The sequence below is a fragment of the Elaeis guineensis genome, chromosome 13 (assembly GCF_000442705.2).
Source record: "Elaeis guineensis isolate ETL-2024a chromosome 13, EG11, whole genome shotgun sequence".
Lineage (NCBI taxonomy): Eukaryota > Viridiplantae > Streptophyta > Magnoliopsida > Arecales > Arecaceae > Elaeis > Elaeis guineensis.
In genome coordinates, this window is record NC_026005.2 from 76,134,616 (window position 1) to 76,160,351 (window position 25,736).

Below are 25,736 nucleotides of genomic sequence, written 5' to 3' on the forward strand. Positions count from 1 at the left end.
ATGTTCTTTCTTCTTTATGGTATTCTGTAAAAAAATTATAACATCTTATGCAGAAAATCAAAATTTCAACGCAGGATGTCATAATATCCACATAAGATGTCATAATTTTTTTAAAAAAAATAATTTTTTATTATTTAAAATTTTAAATAAAAAATAAAATTATAAATATTAAATATTTAATAAAAAATAATGGCTATATGATTTAATCGGATGGGATGATACACTTGATGTTGGATTTTTTATACTGCTGGCGGTGTACAAAACATTTTGCATGTTAACATAGGCGGCGGTTTTGCTGGGCTCGCCGGCCCCGTACATTAGCCGCGGTCGCGGAACCAGGTTTAGATTTGGGCTATAACCCACTCCGCTGGAGGCTGATATCCCTCGCAAGATAATGGCTTATGGGTTAGTGCCCGACAGCCACATGGACATGAAAGCCCACCATCGGAGTGTGTTTTGTGCTTGTCCTTATTAAATGGAGAAATTCTTTCTGCGGTGCCCGTGATTGGTCGGTACGCGGGTCTGGAGAAAAAAAATATTCTTTTTCTCGGGGCCAACGCTCGAGCCCGCGCACCGATCAATCACGGCGGGCGCACCGCCCGCGGTGCAGAAAGAATTTCTCTATTAAATGGGCGGCCCACTTACAGTCTCTAGCCTTTAATGAGGGCACTAAATTGCATTTTCACAAACATGTCATTCCTAATCTACCAGGTTCTTGTGGAGACAAATTCCACAAACCACTAGAATATCGTTTTGTATTCTGCTATGTAGGTAACATGGAGGCCAGAGTGCACGCAGAGCTCACAGCAATTGTCTACCAATGGTAGAAACTATACCTCCTATTGTCACTAAACTCCAAAGAGATCGGTAGAAGATCAAACTGAAGATTAGTTTAAGGATGAGCTTGAAATTTGGTGGAAGACCTCCTATTGTCACTAAACTCTAAAGATATCGGTAGAAGACCAAGCTGAAGATTAGTTTAAGGATGAGCTTGAAATTTGGTGGAAGATTGAGGAGAATGTCTCCTTCAATTTATAACTAAATATCTATTTATCAGAATTTGTTTAAAGAGAAATTCTTTGATGTTTAAGTTAGTCAGAATTGGAACCATCAAAAGAAAGGGAGAATGAAAAAATTTCTATTTTTTTAAAAAAATTTATCTAAGTATCTCCTTTATCCTACCAAATTATATAGAGGCAGATTCCTGACCCATTGTCCAGATATTAAGGAGTAGTTAAGACATTTATGCGCTAAAAATAGTGAGTAGTTATTAAATCCATGATGAGCCATCATATGTAGTTATTGCATCTACGATGCCGGATTTACCACTCTACGGTTGCTTACATAAAGAAAATGATGTAGAAGGTCCTATTAGGACCACTTAACTATGTGTTGTTGATACGTATCTGAGGATGAGCTCGGCACCAACCCGAGGCCAAGAAAGAATATTTTTCATATAACTCAAAGAGTTAAGTCAGTAAATAGCCGAGGCCAAATAATACAGTTATCCTTGTAACACCTCCAAACCATGGTGATTGTCAATGTTAAAGCCTATGGAAGAATGTGCCAATTGAATGAGTTGGTAAAGTTACTGAATGTTGGATGTCAATGATTTAGATCCAATCCTATTCTTATCCCAATTTTTCCAGATTTTCTCATATCCTAATTCGCAAAACAAATTATTAGAGGGTCTACAAAAATTTTGTCCTAGAGCAGCAGCAGCAAAAGGAAGCAAGTGTGCTTTGTGCTCCTTCCACCCATCTTTCAGTTTGCCTTTGGTGTTTCCTTTTGAACGCGTGTAATTAGTCTTTGATTCATAATAAAAGACGGATGGCTGCTTACCCGCCTCCCTTAACCTCAAAAAAAAAAAAAAAAAAAAAAAAAAAAAAAAAAAAAAAGAAAAAGAAAAAAGAGAAGGTGAAAGCGGAATTATACTCATGTCCAAGCACATTATCGCTAGCTAATATTAGAATAAAATAATTCTATACAATGTACTGATTTCTAGCCTTTTTTTTGTTTTTTTTTGGGTAAGCGATTTCTAGCCTTAATAAAGTGGGGCAAAGAGGTCTAAGATGCCCTTAAAAAAGCCATTCTTTACAACTTACCATGACCACAACGTATAATTAAGCCTAAAGTCATCACTCGACCAATAAGCCTCAAGTCATTTTCTGAATTTCTAGAATGATATGACCCTTCAACATAGATGACTTGCCGATCAGATTTCGGTGCAAAAGTTTGACTTTGCATGCAATGACCTTCGACAGAAGTCTGGCCTCATTTGGTGCCCGTTAACTAAGTGGTGCCGCATTTGATGTTAGTGCTCATTGTCAAAGTGCAAATGGAAATGGAAGGCGGCTCATTTGGAAGCATGTCATGGAATCTAAACAAGGGCCTTTCGGCGGCCGAAATAGGTTGGATACAAGAAATTATTAGATAAACTTAGTCTACGATAAATATTGTAGATTAAAATAATAAAAAAAATACTACAACAATGCCATTGGTTTGGTGTACAGTATTTATCATAGACTAAATTTATCTAGTAATTTTGTCTTAGATACGTCATCCAGATGATCTAAGCCTATAAATACGCCGTTTTACTAGGCTTTCTGTGCCAGACAACTGTGTGCCTCATTGTTCTGCCCCAATGCATACGTTACAACGACCGACGGCTGCATTTTCCTAAACATATATACATTAGTCTCCCTCCGAGTTTCATTCAAGGGACAAAAAAAAAAAAAAAAAAAAAAAAAAAAAAAAAAAAAAAAAAAAAGAAGAAGAAGAAGAAGAAGGAGGAGGAGGAGGAGGAGGAGAAGGAGGAGGAAGAAGGACTATATTGTCTTGTTGCGGCCAATCCCTTCGTTGTTCCATCGTCGAGGTCGCGCACCTATAAGGAAAGTTCTCACGGACCAGAGATGCCTCCAATGAAGACCCTCCGACGATCAAGTCAGAGAGGAGACTAGGCAACAGTAGAAAATGAGGGGCTCAACTTGAGAGAGCTTAAGAGAGCTTGAGGAAGCTTGCTTGAAACTTACCAAGACTGTTGCCTTATCCAATTTTATAGTAGAATACGGTATGATCCCACCATTAATGGTGCAGACAACTGGAGAGTTGTCAAATTACCGGAGGCTGTCAAATCACCATGGGTTGTCAAGTCACTGGGATTAATCCATGTCCTTGACAGGACAACGCCTCAGGACGGTCATACCGCATGTCCTTGACAGAACAACCGCCCATAGTGGTTGTACGGCGTTTGGGCAGGCTGGCCGACTATATATCGGTATTCGGCTGTCGGGACGTCGGGTGATGACTCGGAGACACCGTCGGCTGATCTGGTGCCTTGCAGAAGTCGGACGTCGGCTGCTACCCCCGACAGTGAGCCGGTGGTACGGATTCGACCGCTCGGTCGGTCGGGAACAGCATGGGTCTGTTCGGCTGACACACCTTCGACCGGATATTGTCGGCAGTCGTCCATCGAACTCGTTGTCGGAGTCGTCCGTCGGTCCGGTTGGTAGAGTCGGGCATCGGTCGGACCGGTCCGAAGGTAAGTCGGTGTACAGGGATCAGTCGGTATATCCCAACAGTTGCCCCCCTTCACTCTTGAGTCGGATGTCGTGTTGGCCAGCGTTTTCACATGGGTGACGGCTTCAGACGAAAGAAGTGGTTTTCCATCGCGTCATGCTCCGACTCTGACGACCGTACCAACGAACGATCTAATGTCAGATGTCCCATTGGGAACGCGAGCTGCCGTTTCCTTAGGAATGCGAACCACCGTCTCTTTGAGAATGCGAACCACCGTCGGTTAATGAATTCTGAGACACGATTTTTCCGCAACGTGTCAGGGGGCTATTGGACCGGAACCGTTCACACAGATGGAGGCGACGTGGCTTGATCTGAGGATAGATGCGTCGAACCATCGGACCGAGGAAGGACCCAGGTGCTGCCATGTGTCGACATCCGAAAAAAAAAGAGAGTAAAATTATACTCATGTTCGTGCACGTTATCTTTAGCTAATATTAGAATAAAATAATTCTATATAATGTACTGATTTTTTTTTTTTTTTTTTTGGGTAAGCGATTCCTAGCCTTAATAAAATGGGGCAAAGAGGTCTAAAATGACCTTAAAAAAGCCATTCTTTACAACTTACCATGACCACAACGTATAATTAAGCCTAAAGTCATCACTCGACCAATAAGCCTCAAGTCATTTTCTGAATTTCTACAATGGTATGACCCTTCAACATAGATGACTTGCCGATCAGATTTCGATGCAAAAGTATGACTTTGCATGCAATGACCTTCGACAGAAGTCTGGCCTCATTTGGTGCCCGTTAACCAAGTGGTGCCGCATTTGATGTTAGTGCTCATTGTCAAAGTGCAAATGGAAATGGAAGGCGGCTCATTTGGAAGCATGTCATGGAATCTAATCAAGAGCCGTTCGGCGGCCGAAATAGGTTGGATACAAGAAATTATTAGATAAACTTAGTCTATGATAAATATTGTAGATTAAAATAATAAAAAAAAATACTACAACAATGCCATTGGTTTGGTGTACAGTATTTATCATAGATTAAATTTATCTAGTAATTTTTTCTTAGATACGTCATCCAGATGATCTAAGCCTATAAATACGCCGTTTTACTAGGCTTTCTGTGCCAGACAACTGTGTGCCTCATTGTTCTGCCCCAATGCATACGTTACAACGACCGACGGCTGCATTTTCCTAAACATATATACATAGTCTCCCTCCGAGTTTCATTCAAGGGACAAAAAAAAAAAAAAAAAAAAAGCTATATTGTCTCAATGCATTCGTTTCCTGATAATCCACCCAATCTTGCTCTACGAAAAAATCTTGGTAGCTCCCATTCCTTAACATCTGGTACTTCGTTGTTATCCAGAAAAACAAATATAAAAAAAAGAGCAATAAAGAACGTTGGCGAACTGGACGGGATCAATTCCCAGTCGCCCGCGGCCGTCCGTATATTGCGGGGGGATCGACGATGAAGTGGTGTCCTCACAGCGTTGCCCCGTTCACTTCCCAGCCATGCTAGAACATGTAGACAGCAGTAAGTCATGATGAGGAGTAGACCTTAAACACAACCACGAAGTGGAGATACGGATCGAATCATATTCATATTCATCTTTATTTTATCAAAAAAATATAAATATAAATATAAATATAAATATAATTTAGATATAAAAATTTATATCTATATTTATTTTAATTAGATATAAATATAATTCAAATATTAAAAATAAAATATAAATTAAATAATTAAATTTTATGACTATAAAATTAAAAATATTACTAAATAAATAATAAATTAAATTAATAATATATTTATATAATTATATATTATTTAAAAAATAATAAATATTATATAAAATTATATAAAATTATATTTAGATTCGAATATTTAGATGCGGATAAGATAATTACCTATTCATAAATATGTACCACTTTCACTCTCCAGCGTTATAAATATGTACCAGTCATTGGCGCACCGAATACAACATTAATTCAACTCAAGGGGAAATGGGGGACGAGTTCAGTCTCCTCCCTGCTCTCCTCTTCATCACGTTCTTCTTCTTCTACTACTATATCCAGCGCTGCTCATGCGAGAAGAAATCTAGTAGAAAGCCTCCGACGAAGATAAGCTTCTTCGAGATGGTGAAGAACAAAAAGCGGATCCTGGAGTGGACAACGGAGCTGGTGCTGGCGAGCCCAACCAACACCATCACCATGCCCTACACTGTCATCACCAGCAACCCCAAGAACATCGAGCACATCCTCATGACCAACTTCCACAACTACCCCAAAGGCGACGACTTCACCGCCATCTTCTCGGAATTGCTCGGGCATGGCATCATCAACTCCGACGGCGACCGCTGGAAACTCCATCGGAAGGCTGCCGGCCACGAGTTCAATTCCAAGAACCTCCGCACCATCATCTTGGACAAGGCACACAACGAGGTCGCCGACCGCCTCGTCCCCCTCCTCTCGAAGGCCGCTGCCACGGGCGCATCCCTCGACCTCCATGACCTCCTCGACCGCCTCGCCTTCGACGTCATCTTCCAGATTGTCTCCGAGGTGGATCCTGCCTGGCTTGGCTACGACAAGGAGGAAAACGTCGACGTCGTAAGGTTCATCCACGCCTACGAGGTGGTCATGGGTGCCGTCAACCGAAGGTTCAACCAGCCTTGCTTTCTGTGGAAGCTTCAACGGCTGCTCGGCATTGGATCTGAGCGGCGGTTGAAGGAGGAGATCGGCGACGTGCATGAGTTCGCCATGAAGATTGTGAAGCAGAGGAAGGGAAGGAAGCCCGAGGAGCTAAGGAGCAGCGGTGACTTCCTTTCGCGTTGTGTACTTCATGGGAACTCCTTAGATGAGTTTCTTCGTGACATCATCATCAACTTCGTGTTTGCCGGTTGGGAGACCACGCCGACCGCCATGACATGGTTTTTCTGGTTAGTGTCGACCCGGCCGGAGGTCGAAGAATGGATTTTGGATGAGATCGATTCAGTGAGGGAGAGGCATGAAAATCCGGATGGAAAGTTGACACTGGATGAGCTGAGAGAGATGGATTATCTCCACGCGGTGCTGTCGGAGACGCTGAGGCTCTATCCACCGGTGCCGCTCTGTCTGCGGCGGTGCGCGGAGGATGACATGCTGCCAGATGGGACATTGGTGAAAAAGGGATGGAGAGTTATTTACAACAGCTACGCAATGGGTATGATGGAGAGCATCTGGGGAGAGGATTGCAAGGAGTTTAAGCCAGAGCGTTGGCTGGAGAACGGAGTTTTTCAGCCAAAGAGTCCGTACCAGTTTCCGGTGTTCAATGCGGGGCCGAGGACGTGTTTGGGGAAGGAAACGGCATACATCCAAATGAAAGTATTCGCCGCAAATGTGATCGAAAAGTTTAGTTTCGATGTAGCGGTGAAGACGGAGATTGAATTTGTCACTACTTTAAACCTGAAAGGAGGTTTACTAGCGTCGGTGAGAAGGAGGAGCAAGGGAAAGGAAGGTACAAAAGTGGCGATAACTTTATAACGGTTTCAAAAAAAAAAAATCATCATAATTAGGCCTTATTGCATTTCTAGTTTTCTATTTTAACATTATTTTAATTGGAATAGCTAGTGATTGTCTTCTAGTGGAAGTTCGATCAAGTCTTATCATGCATAGTCATCCATCTAAGGTCGACCTGCAGTGCCGTGTGCCCACCGCAGGAATCCGTGCTCCATGTTCATGAATCCTTGAGGCGTCAATTACCCGCTGCTACGAACAAAAGGTAGCGAAGAGAAATCCCGATATGGTGAGAGTATGAGGCGATTTGTCCTCCAGGTGTGGAATTAGAACAAAAGGTAGTGAGGAAGAATAAGTAGCGTCATGGACGTGGAAAAGAACTGAGGCGTCCTCCTTGCATGTGCCTTATTCTACAGCCTGGCTTTAGAAGAGAGGAGGCAGGGCTTGTGAGTCTTGTAATTTTATTTTCTAATATATATATATATATATATATATATATATATATATATAGTTCATTTATCTCTCCCTTCAAAATTACTCTCTCTTGAAATATATCCGCTTTCCATATTATTTTCTTCTCACAGCTCTCCATTACAGGATTTCTTGTATTTAGTGTTTTTCCTATTATCGTGAGTTGGCCGGTTTTCGAATTATAACTTTTTAATTTTTTTTTTTTAAATTCTTCATATGGGTGAAGATCGGAGAACAGAAAGCTCTAGTTTAGAAATATAATGTGAGCTTAAAAATAACCATCAATATCAATTTGATCATTTTTACCAAAAAAATGCCGGTTTGGCCATATACCGGTCTTACTAGATTAAACTTTTCTATTTTTTCAATATCTATTTTAAAATTATTAAAACATTGGAAGGAACTTTTTACCCTTCTGTATCTGATTATAACTGGCTGATGCAGGTTTTTACCTCACATGTTTTAGAGAGAGAAAAAGCACAAAAAAACCAAACAGAGAACAAATGGAAGAAAAATCTGCTGCATAAAAATCTGATTGAATAAAAATGAGTTTATCCCAAACTAGACCCTAAGCCAATAAGCCATCTTATAATGAAAATAATGCATAATTAATGTTTGTGCTCCACCATCCTTACATGAAAATGAGTAGGACGAAGTGTTCATATCTATGGTACTCCAATTAGAGAGAAGGAAAATGATTCAGTACTCCATCTCCAGTTTTGCATTCAAGTCATCACAACTTTCTTCTATCATCTAGAACTTGTACCCACTGCAACAAGAGAAGCATAAACTCCATTTGCCAACTCTATGAGCGCTTCATGCCGTCCTTGCTCAACAACCACACCATTCTTTACCACAGCAATTATATCAGCTCCTTTTATTGTGGATAAACGATGTGCAACCACCACTGTCGACCTTCCAACCATCACCCTATCTAATGCTTCCTGCACCACATGCTCAGATTCCACGTCTAAAGCGCTGGTTGCTTCATCAAGCAGCAGAATCTTAGGGTTCTTGATGACCGCTCTTGCAATTGCTATGCGCTGCTTTTGCCCACCGGATAGCTGCATGCCTCTCTCTCCCACGTTGGTGTCGTATCCTTGAGGCAACGCCGATATGAAATGATGGGCATTTGCTGTTTCAGCAGCTGCAATGATCTCTTCTTCTGACACCTCCCCCTGCTTTCCATAAGCTATGTTGGCATAGATTGTGTCGTTGAACAACACCGGCTCTTGGCTTACCAAGCCTATCTGCTGTCTAAGCCAACCGACCTTAAACTTCCAGATTTCGACCCCATCTAACAAGATTTTGCCAGAATCTGGGTCATAGAATCTTTCCAGCAGGGCAATGGCTGTTGATTTTCCACTTCCACTCTCTCCAACAAGTGCAACAGTCTGTGAAGGAAAAACTTTAAATTATGAGCACCAAGAAAAGTAGCTAAGACCACAGCAGCTTAATGCTCAAAATTGTGACAGCACTTGTGATTAATTGTTCTTAGTTCAAGACTCGTTTTGGTTCGTGATGTACCTTTCTTGAGGGGATCCTCAAGCAGAGGTCTCTGAAGATTTGCACATCAGGACGGGTAGGATATCTGAAGCTAACATGTTGGAACTCGATGTCTCCCCTCACATTTGCTAACACCGAACCCTCATCAGTGCTCGAGTCGATCTTGGATTTCTGATCGAGAATTGTGAAAATTGAAGCAGTTGATTCCTTCGCTTTGGTGGAATCTGGACCAACTGCAGCTCTTTGTGAAATTCCTATAGCTGCTACCGTTAAAGCGAAGTAGACCTGCCAATCATAAAGAAGAATATGAAGCCAAACTAGACAAATGGAAAAAGGCAACAACAATGACGAGAAGAAAATTCCATGCCACTGACCATAAATACTTGGGTAAAACTTGCACGACCGTCGTGAATAAAAATTGCGCCCACATAAAAACATAGTGCATAGGTGCCATAGAGCACCGAATTTGAGAAGCCAAAACCGAAGCCACTGATGGCTCCTCGCCGGACTCCATGTTTCATAGGGACTTTGCATTTCTTTTCATAAGTATCCATAATCCTCTTCTCTGCACAAAATGATGCCACAGTTCGAATGCTACCGACCGCATCGCTTGCTACTTGACTAGCATCTTCATACATTTTCTACAATGAATGCATTCGCAATTGGAATTCCATCAAAAAGATTTGATTGCAATTTTCATGAAAACATATTCATATAAGAAGAGAGAGAGAGTTCATAGGCATTATTACCTTGGCATCTGCACTGGATGGTTCAAGTAACTTTAGTTGAAGATACCCCTGCAAACCCACCAAAGGTCCCAATATAGAGACTACGAGTGCAAGTCTCCAGTTTGCAACCATGGCTATCACAAACCCCATGACAGCGGAAGCTAAGTTCTGAACCATCACTGCCAAGGAATCTCCTACAAGCTCTCGTACGGTCGAAGCATCTGTTGATAGCCTTGCACCTATTGCCCCACTGGGAAGAGACAAGACCGCGTGTTAGGAGATTATTAGACTTGTGAATTGTGATGTTATATAGGCAAAGCCTAATCTACCTGGAATTTGAAGGCTTATCAAACCAACTGATCTCTTGGTGCACCACCCTCTCAAACAACAAGGACCGTATACGTTTGACCAGATTTCCACCTGCCACCGCAAAGAAGTAGTACTGTGCTGGTGCCAAGATGAAAGCGAACACCCCAAGAAGTGCATACATTAGTGTCCAAAACCTGGCATCTTTTCGTTGTTCATGTGGAGGTTCGTAGAATGTCTTGATGGAACGTGAGATGAGGAATCCAAAAACTGGAAATACCGCTCCATATAAGGCAGCAGCAGTGGATCCTAGCAAAAGAACTGGCAACTCCGGTTTGTTCAATGCGGCAAGTCGCCTAACAGACACTTCTTTGCTCACTACGTCATTATAATTCTGTCCTTTTTCCTTGTGTTCATCTTCTACAGAAGGTATAATGATTCCTCCATGCGAGGAGCCTCGGCTAATTGATCTCTGAGGGGAAAAACCAGAACTCCTAGATCTGCTCAATGACCTTACAATGTCAGAACTTGAACATGATTTTCTCGACACCACTGGAGATTCTTCAACTTGTTTGTTAACCTCTTGCAGACGTACAAGTTGCGAGTACGCCCCATCGACGTCTTTGATCAACTCTGCATGCGAACCTGCTCGGCATAATACAGAGCACATAGATTTGGTAATTAGTACTAGAGTTTCGTGAATGTGTTTAGTATTTTTTTTTTGTCCCCCTTCTTTACTGGTTATGATAGCATGAAACAGTGAAAAGAAATATTGCAACAAACCTATCACCTTGTTCTACAAGTTTTCCTTGATGCAGAACTGAGATCATATCAGAATTCCTCACAGTGCTCAAACGATGAGCAACCACAATGGTGGTCCTTCCTGACATGATTCTGACCAATGCATCTTGAACTATTCTCTCGGACTCAGCATCCAATGCACTCGTAGCTTCATCTAAAAGTAAGATCTTGGGGTTCTTCAGAATTGCTCTTGCAATTGCAATCCTCTGTTTTTGTCCACCAGAGAGTTGGGCTCCACGCTCACCAACGACTGTATCAAGGCCCTGCCATTTCAACCATACTAAGAAATAGAGTTGTAGGAGCCAAATCAAATATCTAGAAAAGTGATGTACTTACTTCCGGCATCATGTCGACAAACTTGGCAGCATTTGCAAGCTCAAGAGCTCTCTTAATATCCTCCAGTGTTGCTTCTTCTTTCCCATAAGCAATGTTCTCCATGATAGTGGCATTAAACAAGACGGGCTCTTGGCTAACAAGTCCAATCTTTTGCCTTATCCACCCAAGCCTCAGACTCTTCAGGTTGACACCATCTATGAGAACCTCACCAGCCTGTGGATCATAAAATCTCTCCACCAAACTAATGACAGTAGATTTCCCACTGCCACTCTCTCCAACTAGAGCCATGGTTCTGCCACTTGGTATATGTAATGAGAAGCCATCAAATATCAACTGATCAGGCCTTGCAGGGTAACTGAAACAAATATCTTTAAGTTTGACGTCGCCCTTGATATCTTCCAACTCGATGCCGTTCGTGTCGTAGGCATCAATGCCTGGTTTCCGATCGATAGTCTTGAACATTTTATATGCTGCTGCTTGCCCTGCTGCAAATGCATGCAAACAGGGGGCTGTCTGGCCAAGGGACCTGGTTCAACAAAATTCCAATGACAAGAATCAGGATTTGAAACCTGTTCTCAAGAGGATAGAACAAAATGTGATTAGTGAGCTCTGACTTACATTCCCCCGATCACAATGGCTTCTATGACATTCATGACAATTCCACCATTGTAGCTTTTCTCAGTTATCAACTTGGAACCGTACCATATGGCTAAGCCATAGCTGCAGAACAAAATAAATAACATAAAGCCAGTTCCTAAGCCAGTGACAAATCCTTCGTGAACAGTAGCCCTGTATGCAACTTTTATGAACTTGTTGTACTTGTCGATGGCTCGCTTCTCACTTGTAAAGGATACAACCTAGAAAAAATGCAGACAAACGGGCTTAAAACTAAGAAAATCATAAAGCACTTGATATATCAAACACAAATTCATGCATACCGTTCTGATGGATCCAAGTGTTTGTTCGACTATAGATCCAGCTTCAGCATATGCCTTTCGTCCACGGCTCGACAATTTGGACAGAAAGAAGTACATGATTCCAAAAGCAACGACAATAGGAGGAAAACTAGCCAACATGATCAGAGACAAAATCCAGCCTCTTGTAAATGCTACAATAAAACCACCAAAGAAGGTTGAAACGAGTTGCACCAAAGTTGCAGCCTAGGAATAACAACCAAAAATGATTGTTAGATGGTTTTGAAATTACAACAGATTCAACTTTCATAGAATAAGATAAGAATTCATGGGGGAGCTTTTGCATCAACCAGGAGAGATCAAGACTTGCATGTTTCGATTATGAACCTACTGACAATTCCATATAGCAATTGTCTAGATGCTTACTTTAAGATAGATTTAGCAAAATTCTAGCACTGCATGTTGTTAAAATTTTTACATGGTCATGTTTAAAACAACATAAAACTTTCAGTTTATAGCTTAATTTTCTTCTCTCCATCTTTTTTTTCCCCTCTTTTTGATGGAAAGATTTAAAGCCTGTCCAACAAACTATATGTCGAAGAAAATGTGGATAAGATTTTTTTTTTTTTTTTTGAGATGCAGTGGCACTTAGCTCTCATGTTAAAAATAAAAATGAATTTTCTTTAATGTTATGAAGAAATCACATTCCCGAGAAATGTTATACAGAAATTAGCAGAACAATATTTCAGATAAGATAAAACTGGAATATGTTTGGATGTAATTAGAAGCAAGGTCCAATAAGTCTCTTTGTATCAACGACATGTATCTCACTTTTGGACCAATGGCATCCTGAATAAGTGCAGTGTCCCCAGTTATCCTCTCAATTGCTTCCCCTGTTGTGGTTTCATTATCAAAGAATGCAATGTCCTGTCTCAGTAAAGCTTTGAGGTATAACCCACGAATTCGACTTGCTTGTCTCTCTCCAGTCACCGTCCAGCATGAGACCTCTAGCATAAAGAAGTTACGATGTTTAGATTGATACACAAAAATCAAGGCTCCATTCGTAAAACATACACAAGAACAAGGCTTTGGCCAACTAGTTCAGCTATCTTTTTTTTGATGTGAGCTACTAGTTCAGCTATCAGTTCGCTATATCAGTGTAATCAAGATACTACACATATCACTTGGAAAGAACACTGTGTTTCCAGATTAACTTCGATTTCAGAGTCTGGCATCCTCAACGAGAGCCATTCCTGAACTATCCAAAGACGCTTTTAATTTGTTATTTGCAAAAGACTAAACTATAGATATTATCATGATATACTACAGATTGTTTGATCTAAATGGATGAGCTTGAGAGACACATGCAGTATAACAATGCTTGAATTTTTTTGTTTCGAACAGAGTAATTCGATGACTTACGTAGAACAGAAGCAACACCTGATCCTGCTGCTAAATATACATATTTCAGAACTACCTGAAACAAAATTGCAAATCAAATTCAGATTACCGAAGTCTTCCATTAACAGCACGAAGAGCAGGCATCACAGAGATGTAGCACAACTAATTATAAGTAACATAGACAAAGCAGTTCAGTTCGTGCAGATTCACTATATGCAAAACAACAAAGGAAATATAACTTTGATCTTTTACGCAGAAAAAAAAAAAGATTTTTTGTTTTAGATACAGCTACGGTTACAAAATTTAAAGAATTTAATCAAAAATATAAGCTCTTGATGGGTAGTTAGCCTGATTAAATAGACTGAGGGACCTCAGGCTACATGGAAAGCAGAGTGAGGAGACTAGAAGACCGGTAACGGGCACAGAACTTCACCAAAAAAAGTTCCTCATGATATCATGGCACTGGTGTGGCCCAAGGAACCTTTTTATGTGACCGAGAAGCACCTCTTAGAATTACTCAGAAATGATAATGGGGATGAATGAGAAAGTGAACTGTGAGGGAGTCACCAAGTCACCAACCTTGGAAACCTCATGCACTACAGAGGCCTTGCTGCTGAAGCCAAAGGCATTAACGAGCTGACCAAAGATGTAGGACACCAGCGACATCGAGATCCCGTTGCCGACCGCCGCAACAGTGCCGACGGTCATCAAAGCCACGTCGCACGTGTCTGCGAATGAAAACATCTTGTAGAATGGCACTATTTCATCCCCTTTCTTCATCCAACCACCATCTTCTTCTCTTAGAATTTTCTGTTCTTTCTTCATATCTTCTCCTCTTGCCTCTCCTGGTCTCTTTTCCCCTTTTTGCTCTCTCTATTTTTGCAGCTGAAACGCAAGCCTACCTACATGCAGTCATCACACTGCGCTTACGATAGAAGTACCGAATATGTTGAAGTGATGAACTTGGAAACCAAAAAACCAACTGGTAGGAATTTGCCCTGCATTAAATTTTTTAGAAGAGGCATGTCTTTCTTTAACTGGATGAGGAGGCATCAGACGATACCCGTTAGAAGCGGCATGTCAACAAGAAGGATGCTGCCACACAAGTTTAACAAATTTTCTAGGAGCAGTAGGGGATGGTAGCCTCTGATTTGTTGACGGCATTACATCCACTTGCCTTCTTTTTTATTTTTAAAATATGGAATCTGCTGTGGAGGTGACTCGCTGATCGGATAGACCTCTCTCCTTGGGACACGCTTAAGGCAACTTAGCAAAGTCGCACCAAATGCAGGCTCGAGATCTCAATCCTGTGTCTATTTTAAATTATCAATTCGACCAGCCATATGGGTGAGACCTACGATGAACATCCGCGATTAACAATCTTGGTACAGGGGTAGAATGGCCAGAATATGGTTCAACAATCTAAAGAATCAAGCCTAATAAACCTACAGATTCTAATTAATAGTCTACGAGCTCAACCTTCATATAGAAGAGGTGTGAAGGAGATCCTAAAATAAGCAAGCTTAACAAGGGAGGAGAACCAGAAGAAGAATACTCCACTCTCCCACACTCTCTCTTTTTTCCAATTGTTCCGAAGATCTGACTAACTTGGATATCGGAGGGTTCCTTGCTGGAACATCTCCAGCGAGTGTGGACTTTCCTTGTAGGTTCCTTTCGGCACCTCGGATCTCGGTTAGCATTTAGCTCCAGCCACATCAGTACCTTTTCGGAGTCTTACAGTAAGTCTTCGCTATGGCACTGTTGTCACATTGCTGACAATGGTAGGCCATAATGGTTGATAACAAAAAATTGACTGATATCTTGTTTTATGATACTTTTTGAAGGCTAAAATTATCCACCAACCTAAGGGAAGCACGGGCAAACTTGAGACAAGACTGAATGAGGTTCAATTCTAAAAACAATGCCTCTGATATAGCCTCGGACAGCTCGCAGGCTCATAACGACCCAACAAGGAACCAGCCTCAGAGCAAGTCAAGGAAACCAGGTCCCCTTATTGGACTCCACATCTAAATGAAGCCTTGAATATCCCGAGGCTCGGAGACTGAAGGTGGCTCGGTGTCTATGAAAGCAGAAAAAAGTTCTTCAGGGCTTCTAAAATTTGGAGACCCTATAGATGTGAAGATTTGAGGACATCCAAGCCGACGCCTGACCCCGCTAAGCTACATGGCGCTCCTTACCCACGGATGAGTTGAATTAGAGACCATAATGATGAAGATGAAGGAAATAATCCTTTGGAGATTCTGTCATGCCACATGGTGCTTCTTGCCTATAGGTGAGTCAAAGCGTAGGACACGACGATGAAGATGAAGGGGATAAAGCTCGGAGGACCCCATCAAGCTACATAGCATTTCTTGTCCATGGATGAGTTGAAGTAGAGGCTATGACGATGAAGCTGAAGAAGCAAAACCTTCGGGAACCCCGCCATGCCATATGGCGCTCTTTGCCTATGGGCAAGTGAAAGCGGAGGCTATGATAATGAAGTTGAAGAGACTAACCCTTTAGGGATCCTGCTAGACCATATGGCATTCCTTGCCCACGGATGAGTTGAAGTTGAGACCATGATGATGAAGATGAAGTGAAAAACCCTTTGGAGACCTTGTCAAGCCATATGGCGCTCTTTGCTCATGACCCTGCTAGGCCACATGGCACTTCTTGCCCATGGATGAGTCGAAGTGGAGGCCACGACGATGAAACTGAAGGGGCTAATTGTTCGGGGACCTCTCTAGGCCATATAGCACTCCTTGCCCATGGATGAGTCGAAACAGAGGCCATGACGGCAAAGATGAAGGGGATAACTCTCCGAGGACCTTGCTAGGCCACCTGGCGCTTTTTGCTCACGGACGAGTTGAAGCAGAGGCCACGACGATAAAGTTGAAGAGACTAATCCTTTAGGGATCCTGTTAGGCCGTATGGCACTTTTTACTCACGAGCAAGTCAAAACAGAGGCCATGATAACGATGAAGATGAAGGGGATAATTCTTCAAAGATCTCGCAAGGCCACATGGTATTCCTTGCTCACGGACGAGTCAAAATAAAGGCCACGACAATGACAAAGATGAAGGAAATAACCCTTTGGAGATCCTGTCTGGCCATCTAACGCTCTTTGCCTATGGACAAGTCGAAGCGGAGCCCATAGTGATGATAGTAAAGGAGCTAACCCTTCGAGGATCCTATCTCAAAGAGGAGGGAACTTTAGAAGACACATGGAGAAAAAATCAGTGAAGGAACACTTCATTCAAAAATGTCCATATACATTCCATATAAAGTTTATTATAATTTAATTTTGTTTGAGCAAAGCTCATTACGACAAAATATATATATATATATATATATATATATATATATATATATATATATATATATATAAAAGATTCAAGCTCGATCAGCTTCCACGGGCTCAACCAGCATCCTTGGATGAAGAACTGAACACCTCCTGATCCTATCCTCAATGATGCACACAAAAAGCTCTTTTTTGATGATCACTGGCCCTTACTAAAGGATATAGGGGATGGCATAACTGATTTTTTCCTCAAAAACTCATCTACGTCCAGGATATTTTCCTAATGAGGGTCGAAAGCTATCTTGGAGAAGGCAAAGGATATGGAGGACAATGCATTAGAAGCCCCCAAGTGACCATCGCTGTGGTTCCACAATCAGAATGATAGAATTTTTTAATACCTCCCATACCAAAGCGGGACGTTTATTGGGGTGATCCCTCGAAGTATTCTACGACTGACTGGAGGAAGGAGAAAACTTCCTCGGATAGAGGAAAGCTCTGATGATCCCTTAACATCGAACAAGACGGCACCATCATAACATTATGGAAGATGACCAGGGCAAGACCAGTCTCGAGCAGCAGGACCTCTATTTATAGGGGGATAGGTCCAAGCGCATTCAAACGCCCCACCAACCATGCGACAAATGTCGCCATTGGAAGGGCCTCGGAAACCATGTCCCTTGGAGAAAGGGGATCCGATTGTCCTTTCCAACATTTCATCTTTATCAGATGGTGCTAGTATTAAAAACCCCACCCTATTAGGCCTCCAGATCGTATGATTCTTCATTGCACGACCCTCAAGATGGATCAATTTCTCTAATCCACGGAGGAAGGTATAATGCCCATCAACATCCAGCACATTGTGCACGAACAAGCCCATAATTTTGAAAAATTTTCCTATCATATGCTGTTGAAATAAGTACTTTGAAGAAAGTTAAAGGAGACCCCGATTCGGCATGGAGAAAGGCTCACTTGAATAGGGAATTGGGATATACTTGTCTCAGTCGCCTTTATCCATTACAGATTGGCTATCCAACCCATTCGAGCCATCTGAGGCCTTGACCACCATGATAAGAGCCAATCAACACAGGCACCAAGAAGAAATGAAGAGCTTCATTTGGAAGGTAAACATAACAAAAAGATATTTTTTGTTAATTAAAGTTCATTACAAAAGTTGCCAAAATAAGGCATCAAAAGCAACTATAAAAGAAAAAGAAACTAGTCTTTGGCCGATGAGAATGCCCTGACCTTTTCATAACTATTCCTGGGACAAAGACATCTCATGTCCAACTTGGGGACCGCTTGCTGCAGGCGAGCTTTGCAGTCCTAGAAGTCATGAATAAAAGTGATCGAGGATACCTTGATGACTTTATCATCAAAGTCCATCGAAGCTTTGTACTTCTCGATGCATTTGGATCTAGCCTCGACGGTAGCTCCCCCCACAGCCTTGATGAACTTCAGCTTGTTCTTAGCTGCCTTTCTAGCCTCGTCGACAGTCCTCGCCCGAGCTTTGGCTGTCCGGAGCTCCTAATGGAGGACAGAGATATCGTGTGCCAGCCACATGAAAGAACAAAGTCAAAGAGACATGATCAAAGGATCATAATAAGCAAGAGTCAGCGACTCACCTCAAGAAGACCGACGTAAGATGCCCCTATGACCTCATTTGAGGAGTGAGGTTTCCTCTCCAATCGATCAACCGGCATTAGAATTGACTCCATCAGCTCTCGGATCAGCTGATGGTCCTGAAGCATGGAGGAGTCCCTCTGCACTGACTCCATAATGGTGGCGAACCCCCCTTCACCTCCAAGCAAGGTAGGGTCTGCCTTAGGTCTCGCCGACCCGTTCGATAGTTCAGGAGAAGATTGGGCTTGGCCTAAAGAAGAGAAGGGGTCTGAAGTGGCTCTGAGGCTATTGACGTATGCTAGCTGCAGCAATTCGCCCACCATCGGCTCATCCCCAGTCTCTATTGGGTTTACACTCGATGTCCCCAGAGATTGCGATGGAACACACGTAGGAAACTCCGACTAGGTACTTTTCAATCTCTTGGACGAGGACTTCCGCCCGAAGAGCTCATCCTCCTCTTCACCACCATTTTGATGGATGAGAGCAATGATTTTATTGTTTCAAGATAAAAAAAGTAAGGAGATCACTAGCACTAATAGAAACGATGTTTGCAGGAGGAAGAAAGAGCCTCCCTCCAACAACTACAATGATAGGAGAGCAATTGGCAATTGGATGGCAGCAAATCTAATTAGATAGATGGTCTATTTATACAGACCATCGATGGTATAGATTCAACCATCGAATCACTTGATCTTACCACTTGGCCAGCATTGAGAGCAACAGATTTTGCGATCCTTCATTGCACCCTATCTCTGGATCTCTTCTCTCCAAGGTGTCGTTTTGCAATCCTTCGAGCTCCCTTCCCTAATAATGACGATGTAGATTGTGAAACGACATATCATTAGCCTCCAGAAGCTTTTTCGTCCAAGCACATCAACAGAGAATCAGATCGACGGCTAGCTGTCAGATCAACTACTTTTTTCACCCAAAGCCAAGAAGCAATTTTGAATTCGGAAGTGAGAGGCAAGTGTTATGGAGATGATCCGCTGACTAGATCGACCCCTCTCCTTGGGACATGCCCAATGTAACTTGGTGAAGTCGCACCAGATGCAAGCTTGGGACCCCGAGCTCACACCCATTTCAAATCACTAATTTGACCAGCCATGCGGATGAGATCCACAACAGACATTCATGACTAGTAATATTGGTCCAGAGATAGTAGGTGGAATTTTTTCTTTCAATAAATGATTAGAATATGACCCAATGGCCTAAAGAATCAGATCTAACAAATTTACAGATTTCGATTAATAGCCTACGGGCTCAATCTCTATATAAAGAAGGTATAAAGGAGATCTTCAAGTAAGCAAGCTCAACTAGAGAGGAGAACAAGGAGAAGGATACTCCGCTCTCTCATATTTTTTTTTTATATTATTTTCAAGTTCCGGCTAACTTAGGTATCGGAGGATCTCTTATCGAAAAATCTCTTACGAGTATGGATTTTTTTTGCAGATCTTCTTCGATATTCTGAATTTCAATCAGCATCCAGCTCCAACCACATCAGCATACTTTTAAAGTCTTATGGCAATGGAATCTATAATTTTTGGAGGGAAATGAATGGAATCCACTTATCCTTTTTGAATGGACTTCTCAGAGAGTTTGCTCTATTTTCATCGGTGCCTTGTTGTCCATTATCATCTCGATTTACTCGAGAATCCGAGCGGCCAAATGAATCTTCCTTCGGTGCACTGAAGGAGCTTGTGGCAAGTGGCGCATGACAAAGATTTCCAGTAGTGTCCGGTTTTGCTCGCTCCTTACCCTGTTGTCTTTTGTGAGTGAGATTTCTGTTAATCTTGGCTGGGAGGGTTTGTCCTGGACTGATGTGATGGTTAAATTCTGGGCCTTTTTTTGTTTTTATTTTCTAGAAGTGGCCTTCTTTCTTTCTTTTATCGAGCCTCTATTCTTCATCCTTCTGTCTAATTTCTTTGTCCTAATGACTTGACAATGACCTTTAATAATGGTGCTTAAAAAGTTAAAAATGACTATTTTTTTATTGTTTGAGAGGAAAAGTTTTATATCTGATATCTCCAAATAATAGACCTTTTTATTTTATTACTGTTATTTAGAGTCATAACAGAAAAATGACAGCTAATAGTTGAAATTATCAATTTTTTTATTAAAAGGGGGTTAAATAACCTCCCCAGCTTTATGTAGATAAGGTATTTATAATATTTACAAGATGTTGTCACCCAATACATTGAATGGGGACCCCACAATATATACAGTGAATGCCTATCGAGCCAAAAATAATTATTTTTATTAAATTAGCCGAAAGATCAGTGAAAAAGAACCTTTGAACTTCAGCCATGTATATGAAGTACTTGATATGAAAGGCTGAGGGCTCTCTATTCCATTAATTTAATGGGCTAATGCAAGTAACTTAGCATATTTGTGATCGTTTGTTGCTCTGTCTTTGCTGAAGCTTAACACCAAGATTATAGATTGCTGTGCATGAAAAGAAAAAACTCCGATCACAAAAGAAAAATATTTTTTATTTATTAAATTTTGATAAGAGAGTGCTTCGAATCTAAATATATATTTAATTTTTTTTTTTTCAAATACACTAACACCCTATAGAGCAGATTGTGTCAAAGGTAGCTTGGATATCCTTGTTCAAAGAAGCAAACCTCGAATGATACCAGAAGTCCAGAATGCTATCAAGCCTGGTATTGTCAGTGAGTTGCAAGATGGCATTGTACATGTGTTTCAAGTAATTACACTCTAGTACGAGGTAATTGAGCACTTCAGAATGGGTAAAGCACAACGGACAGTTATGAGATTCTAGGATGCCTTTTCTTATTAGGTTATCAGTAGTAAGTATTTTATTACGGTACTAGAGCCAATTGAAAATCTCCATCTTCTTCGAGATGGGTAGAGACTAGATTAAACGACATGGGAGAGGTATAATCTCTCCATTCATAAGGAAAATATAATACTATCTAGTCTTGTATACATTAGTTGTAAGCCATTTCCAATGTCTACCTCTTCGTTTATAGTTGAAATCATTGTTAATCAAATGAAATACACACACATAGAGCAATGGTAGCTATAATATAAGGATATAAATTTGAAAAAAAAATATTATAAAATTTTTAAAATTATTAAATAATGTTGCTATTCCATCACTTACACAACCATTAATATAACAAAACTTTTGTTTGATGTATTCACCACTTAGTTTCTTATTATTGATATATATGACATGAGGGCCAGCAACTAGTAGTTTATGTAGTTCATCTACTGTTTCAAGTGATCAGAGGTTCACTATAAGAAAATAGATTATTAGCGATAGCTAATTATCATCGTTAATAAATCAATTTTTATCGTTAATAATATTAGTGACGAACTTTCATCGCTAAAAATTTTTTAAAAATAAAGTCGTCGCTAATTACTAACATTAGCGATGGTAATAAGTTCATCGCTAATACGTGTAATTAGCAACGATATTAGCGACAATAAAATCATCATTAATATTTTTTTTTAAATTTTTTTAATTAAATTTTTAAAAAACTATTAGCGGCAGTATTACCGACGCTAATACTGTCGGTAATAGTCTTTATCGATGCAATTAGCATCGTTAATACCATCGCTAATAATTTTTATTTTTTAAAAAATTATAATTATTTTTTTTAAATTTATTTTAATTACAGTAATAAATAATTATATTTTTTAAAATTTATTATAAATAAAATAATAATTATTTACTATAATTATAAATATAAAATTAATTATATTATATTAAAAATATAAATTATATAATTTTATAAATTTATACTGCTTTATAAGTATCAAAATTTCATACATATAAAAAAAAAATCATATGAGATCCTCCTCATCGACCTTCTCATCCATCCTCCTGCTCCTGTACATCTTCTCCAATAGCTGGTGGATGAGAATTGGATGTCCCAATATTCTGTAATAAAAAAATAAAATATTATTAATAAGTTTTAATATGAAAGCGTATATGTCGATATGGAGGTATATATTTCGGTATATTATTTTGATTCTTGAATTGATTATTTTTGCATATTTTATTTGATGATATGGAGCTATAGACACTCTCGATCTATCGATTGGATAGTTAGATTAAATTTTTATCTTCTACATCTTTTTTTTAGACTCAAGCCTAAATATGTAAAATTTTTAAATATAAAAATTTAAAATAAATAAAAAATTATTAATAGACTTATCTGCTGTGATGGTTGTGACAATGAGTCCAGCTGATCGCATAGATATGAATTTCGAAGAATCTTAATGATCTATCATGGATGATGTCTCGAAAACTCTGAGATCGTAGCTCAAAAGTCTCTACACACCTCCTCCACATGTGCATCACCCTATATCTGGGTTGTTGAGGCTTGAGAGGAGGATGTCGAAGAGTTTCGAGCTACTGGAGGATCAAAGCTATGATCGAATCCTATGACTCGGCTCCTACTCACTCCTCCGATGGCTCTAAACCATCCCTCGAGGTCAAGAAGGGGCTGAGAGGACCGATCTTCACCGTGCCATAATACGAGATACTCCGCATAATCTACCTATACAGTTTAAAAATTTATTAGTTTATACATATCAGTATATATAAAAATTTAATAAATAATATTTTAAGTTATTACCATGATCTGTCAAGATCCAAGTAATCATCAGTCCTCTTAGATTGGTGCGTGGCCTTCCATATCTGTAGTTGTCTTGATGCACGATCCAGTTGCCTTGTCTATAATAAATAAATAATAAAATTAAATTAATTAATATATATATATATGATCAATTCAATATGAAATTAATTTAAGTATAGAATTTTTATCAATCTATCGGTCATAACATATGTGCCAATAGAGCCGTCGGTATGCTTGATCGGATCCTGCTAGGTGATCCAATTTTGCCATGCCCTCTGCCATCTACTAGAGTACTCCTCAATGCTCCACCAGTCACAGAAAACCTCTCATATATTTGCTCGCATCTAGTGAACTATGCAAGATTTTTAGTCCGATGGTGACTTAGAACTGGAGTGCTCTATGACAGACTGTTTAAGGCTGTACCGTCCATCCCAGAGCCTACATGTGGCCACCTTTTCGAAGGTCCGATAGCTAGCCTCCCATCCTGAGGAGTCTCAAATTGATAGTACTCCTACAAATAGAAGCAAGTATATATTAATAAATAAAATATAAATCTATCATAAATTTAAAAATTAAACACCTTTGCCCTATCAGGAACATCTCTCAGGCTGCATCGCAAGCCCACGATGGCCAACTGGAGAACTCGTCCACTAGCCTCAGCATCAATCATCGGATGATCTCAATAACTACACGAGGTACCTCAAGCTCTCTGAATATGCTGCAAAATTGATTTTGAGCAATAAATGTTACTCTAAAATGATTAAATTTTAAACATGTTTAGTGAAGATATAGGACTTTCGAGCAGTTTTGAATGTGGATGAGCTTTCTATCCTCCAATCGAATCAGAGGTGTCGTGAGTCGGGCGGGTTCTCTACCACATCGTTGACTCTGAGAGTCAGACGCTGCTCCGTGTGACTGTAGGGTCACTGGTGACCCCATGTCGTCCGAATCTGAGAGTATCACGACATCATAAAAAATACTATATTAGATAATAAAAGGCAAAATAATATAAAAGAGAATATCTAAAGTATTAGAATTTACCATATGGTATGTGTGGCTCAAAACCATACGAGTTGGCTGCATGAGAGCTCTCTCCTCGAGAGCTCTCTTCTTGGCTGTGATGGCTTTGGTCTCTGAAAGACATGATCTATAATCTTTAAAAATAAAAATAAATAGATTTATAGATTAATTATACAATTATGGATGGTAATGTAAGATTTAAAATGATTTAAGATAAGTATTTAAAATGATTCAAGATAATATAAGAAATAAAATGATATTTGAAGGTCGCAGCGATTCTGAGTTCGTGAGGAAAATCCCTCAAGACCAAGATCGGGAGAATGAGAGCAGCCGAAGGTGGCATTCTGAATGTAAGATATAAGAGCTTGGATGCCTAGGTGGAGGCCGTCGCTGAGAGATGCTTGGACTTGGAAGAGAAGTTCAAGAAAAGAGAGGTGGGGCTTCGAAGAAGAGTCTCTGAGCTAGAGCAGAAGCTTCACAAGGAGAAGCACAGGAGTGCTTTACTGGAGGTGAAGCATAGGGAGTCAGAGGGCCAGAAGTTCATCGCAAGCAAGGAGCACTACTTATCGACCTCTTCAAATATTTGGTACCTTTCAGATTTTTCATTTAATTCTTCCTCTTGTTCTACTTTTTTATCTTCTTCCTCTTCTTTCCCTTCTTGGATAGGATTGCCCTTTAAAACAAATTCAGAATGATTTACCTTCTCATGTTGGCCATCACGTAGGAGAAAACTTTGAGCATCCAACTTTGCTTCCATGAAAGACTGATGAACTCCAGATGTTGTGTCCTTCTGAAAGTATTCTGATAAATGGGGCTCTTCTTCTTCTTCGAGCGCATAATGAATGGCTGGAGACTTAATTTTGCATACAGCCCACCATTCTTTCCTTTCTCTGTCCCTTGATGGGAAAGGAGTATAATAAATTTGAACAGCTTGTTGAGATAGCACAAATGGCTCGTTGATATATATTTTTTATCCAAATTTGATTTCAATAAGGCCGTGCCATGGATCAATCTTCATACCATACTTATTATCAAACTATTGGCACTTAAATAGAATGATACTATTACCTCTAAGGTAAATCAACTTGATCACTTCTTCGAGGATTCCATGGTAGTCACTCTCCGTCTCTTTCTACTAGCTGTTCTTTATATACACACCACTGTTTATTGTGCTCTTATGATATCTATATCGTTGAGTGTAAAATTTAAAACTATTTATGTTACAGCCATTATAATATATAACATATTTTATTGGCCCATAATCCAATAGTCTTAGCTTCTTAGGTATGGATTCGTCCTCTTGCATGATCTAGGGCCTAGAATCTAATTATCGAGCTGCTCCGACCATCGTCAGAGTAGATGAGTAGATCAGAGCTGATCTGACGGTGACCTAGCCTCGAACTCCTTCTGTCGAAGGCAGTAGGGCTACTCTCATCGAAGAACTTTTCAAAGTGATTCCACCTTTCGATAATAATATTAATTTAAATAATAATATTAATTTTAATAATCTTATTAATAATATTATTTAAATTAATAATATTATTTAAATTAATGATATTATTCAAATTAATAATATTATTAATAATATTATTTAAGTTAATAATATTATTAATTTAAATATTATTAATATTTAAATTTAAATATTATTAATTTAAAATAATCAGATAAATCTAATTTAAATATTTAAAAAAATGGGAACAGG

The 25,736-nt window shown here is 40.0% G+C and overlaps 2 protein-coding genes across 3 annotated transcripts; one reads left to right on the forward strand and one right to left on the reverse strand.

The window, feature by feature from the left end:
• The first annotated feature begins 5,498 nt into the window (after window positions 1-5,498).
• Window positions 5,499-7,489, forward strand: LOC105055892 (cytochrome P450 CYP94D108-like). Its single transcript, XM_019854425.3, has 2 exons — window positions 5,499-7,021; window positions 7,131-7,489. Exons 1-2 carry the CDS (start codon window positions 5,533-5,535, stop codon window positions 7,244-7,246), a joined length of 1,605 nt encoding a protein of 534 aa, XP_019709984.1. The 5' UTR covers window positions 5,499-5,532; the 3' UTR covers window positions 7,247-7,489.
• A 519-nt stretch (window positions 7,490-8,008) lies between these two features.
• Window positions 8,009-14,607, reverse strand: LOC105055891 (ABC transporter B family member 11). 2 transcript variants are annotated; one of them, XM_010937901.4, is made up of 12 exons: window positions 14,063-14,607; window positions 13,505-13,559; window positions 12,914-13,089; window positions 12,107-12,328; window positions 11,787-12,025; window positions 11,169-11,694; window positions 10,822-11,095; window positions 10,055-10,676; window positions 9,747-9,975; window positions 9,372-9,638; window positions 9,019-9,282; window positions 8,009-8,885 (listed from the first exon to the last, which is right to left on the reverse strand). In XM_010937901.4, exons 1-12 carry the CDS (start codon window positions 14,306-14,308, stop codon window positions 8,241-8,243), a joined length of 3,765 nt encoding a protein of 1,254 aa, XP_010936203.1. In that variant the 5' UTR covers window positions 14,309-14,607; the 3' UTR covers window positions 8,009-8,240. The 2 variants fall into 2 exon arrangements, with proteins under 2 accessions (XP_010936203.1, XP_073103972.1); XM_073247871.1 differs by lacking the exon at window positions 14,063-14,607 and adding an exon at window positions 13,854-13,947.
• Window positions 14,608-25,736: the final 11,129 nt, after the last annotated feature.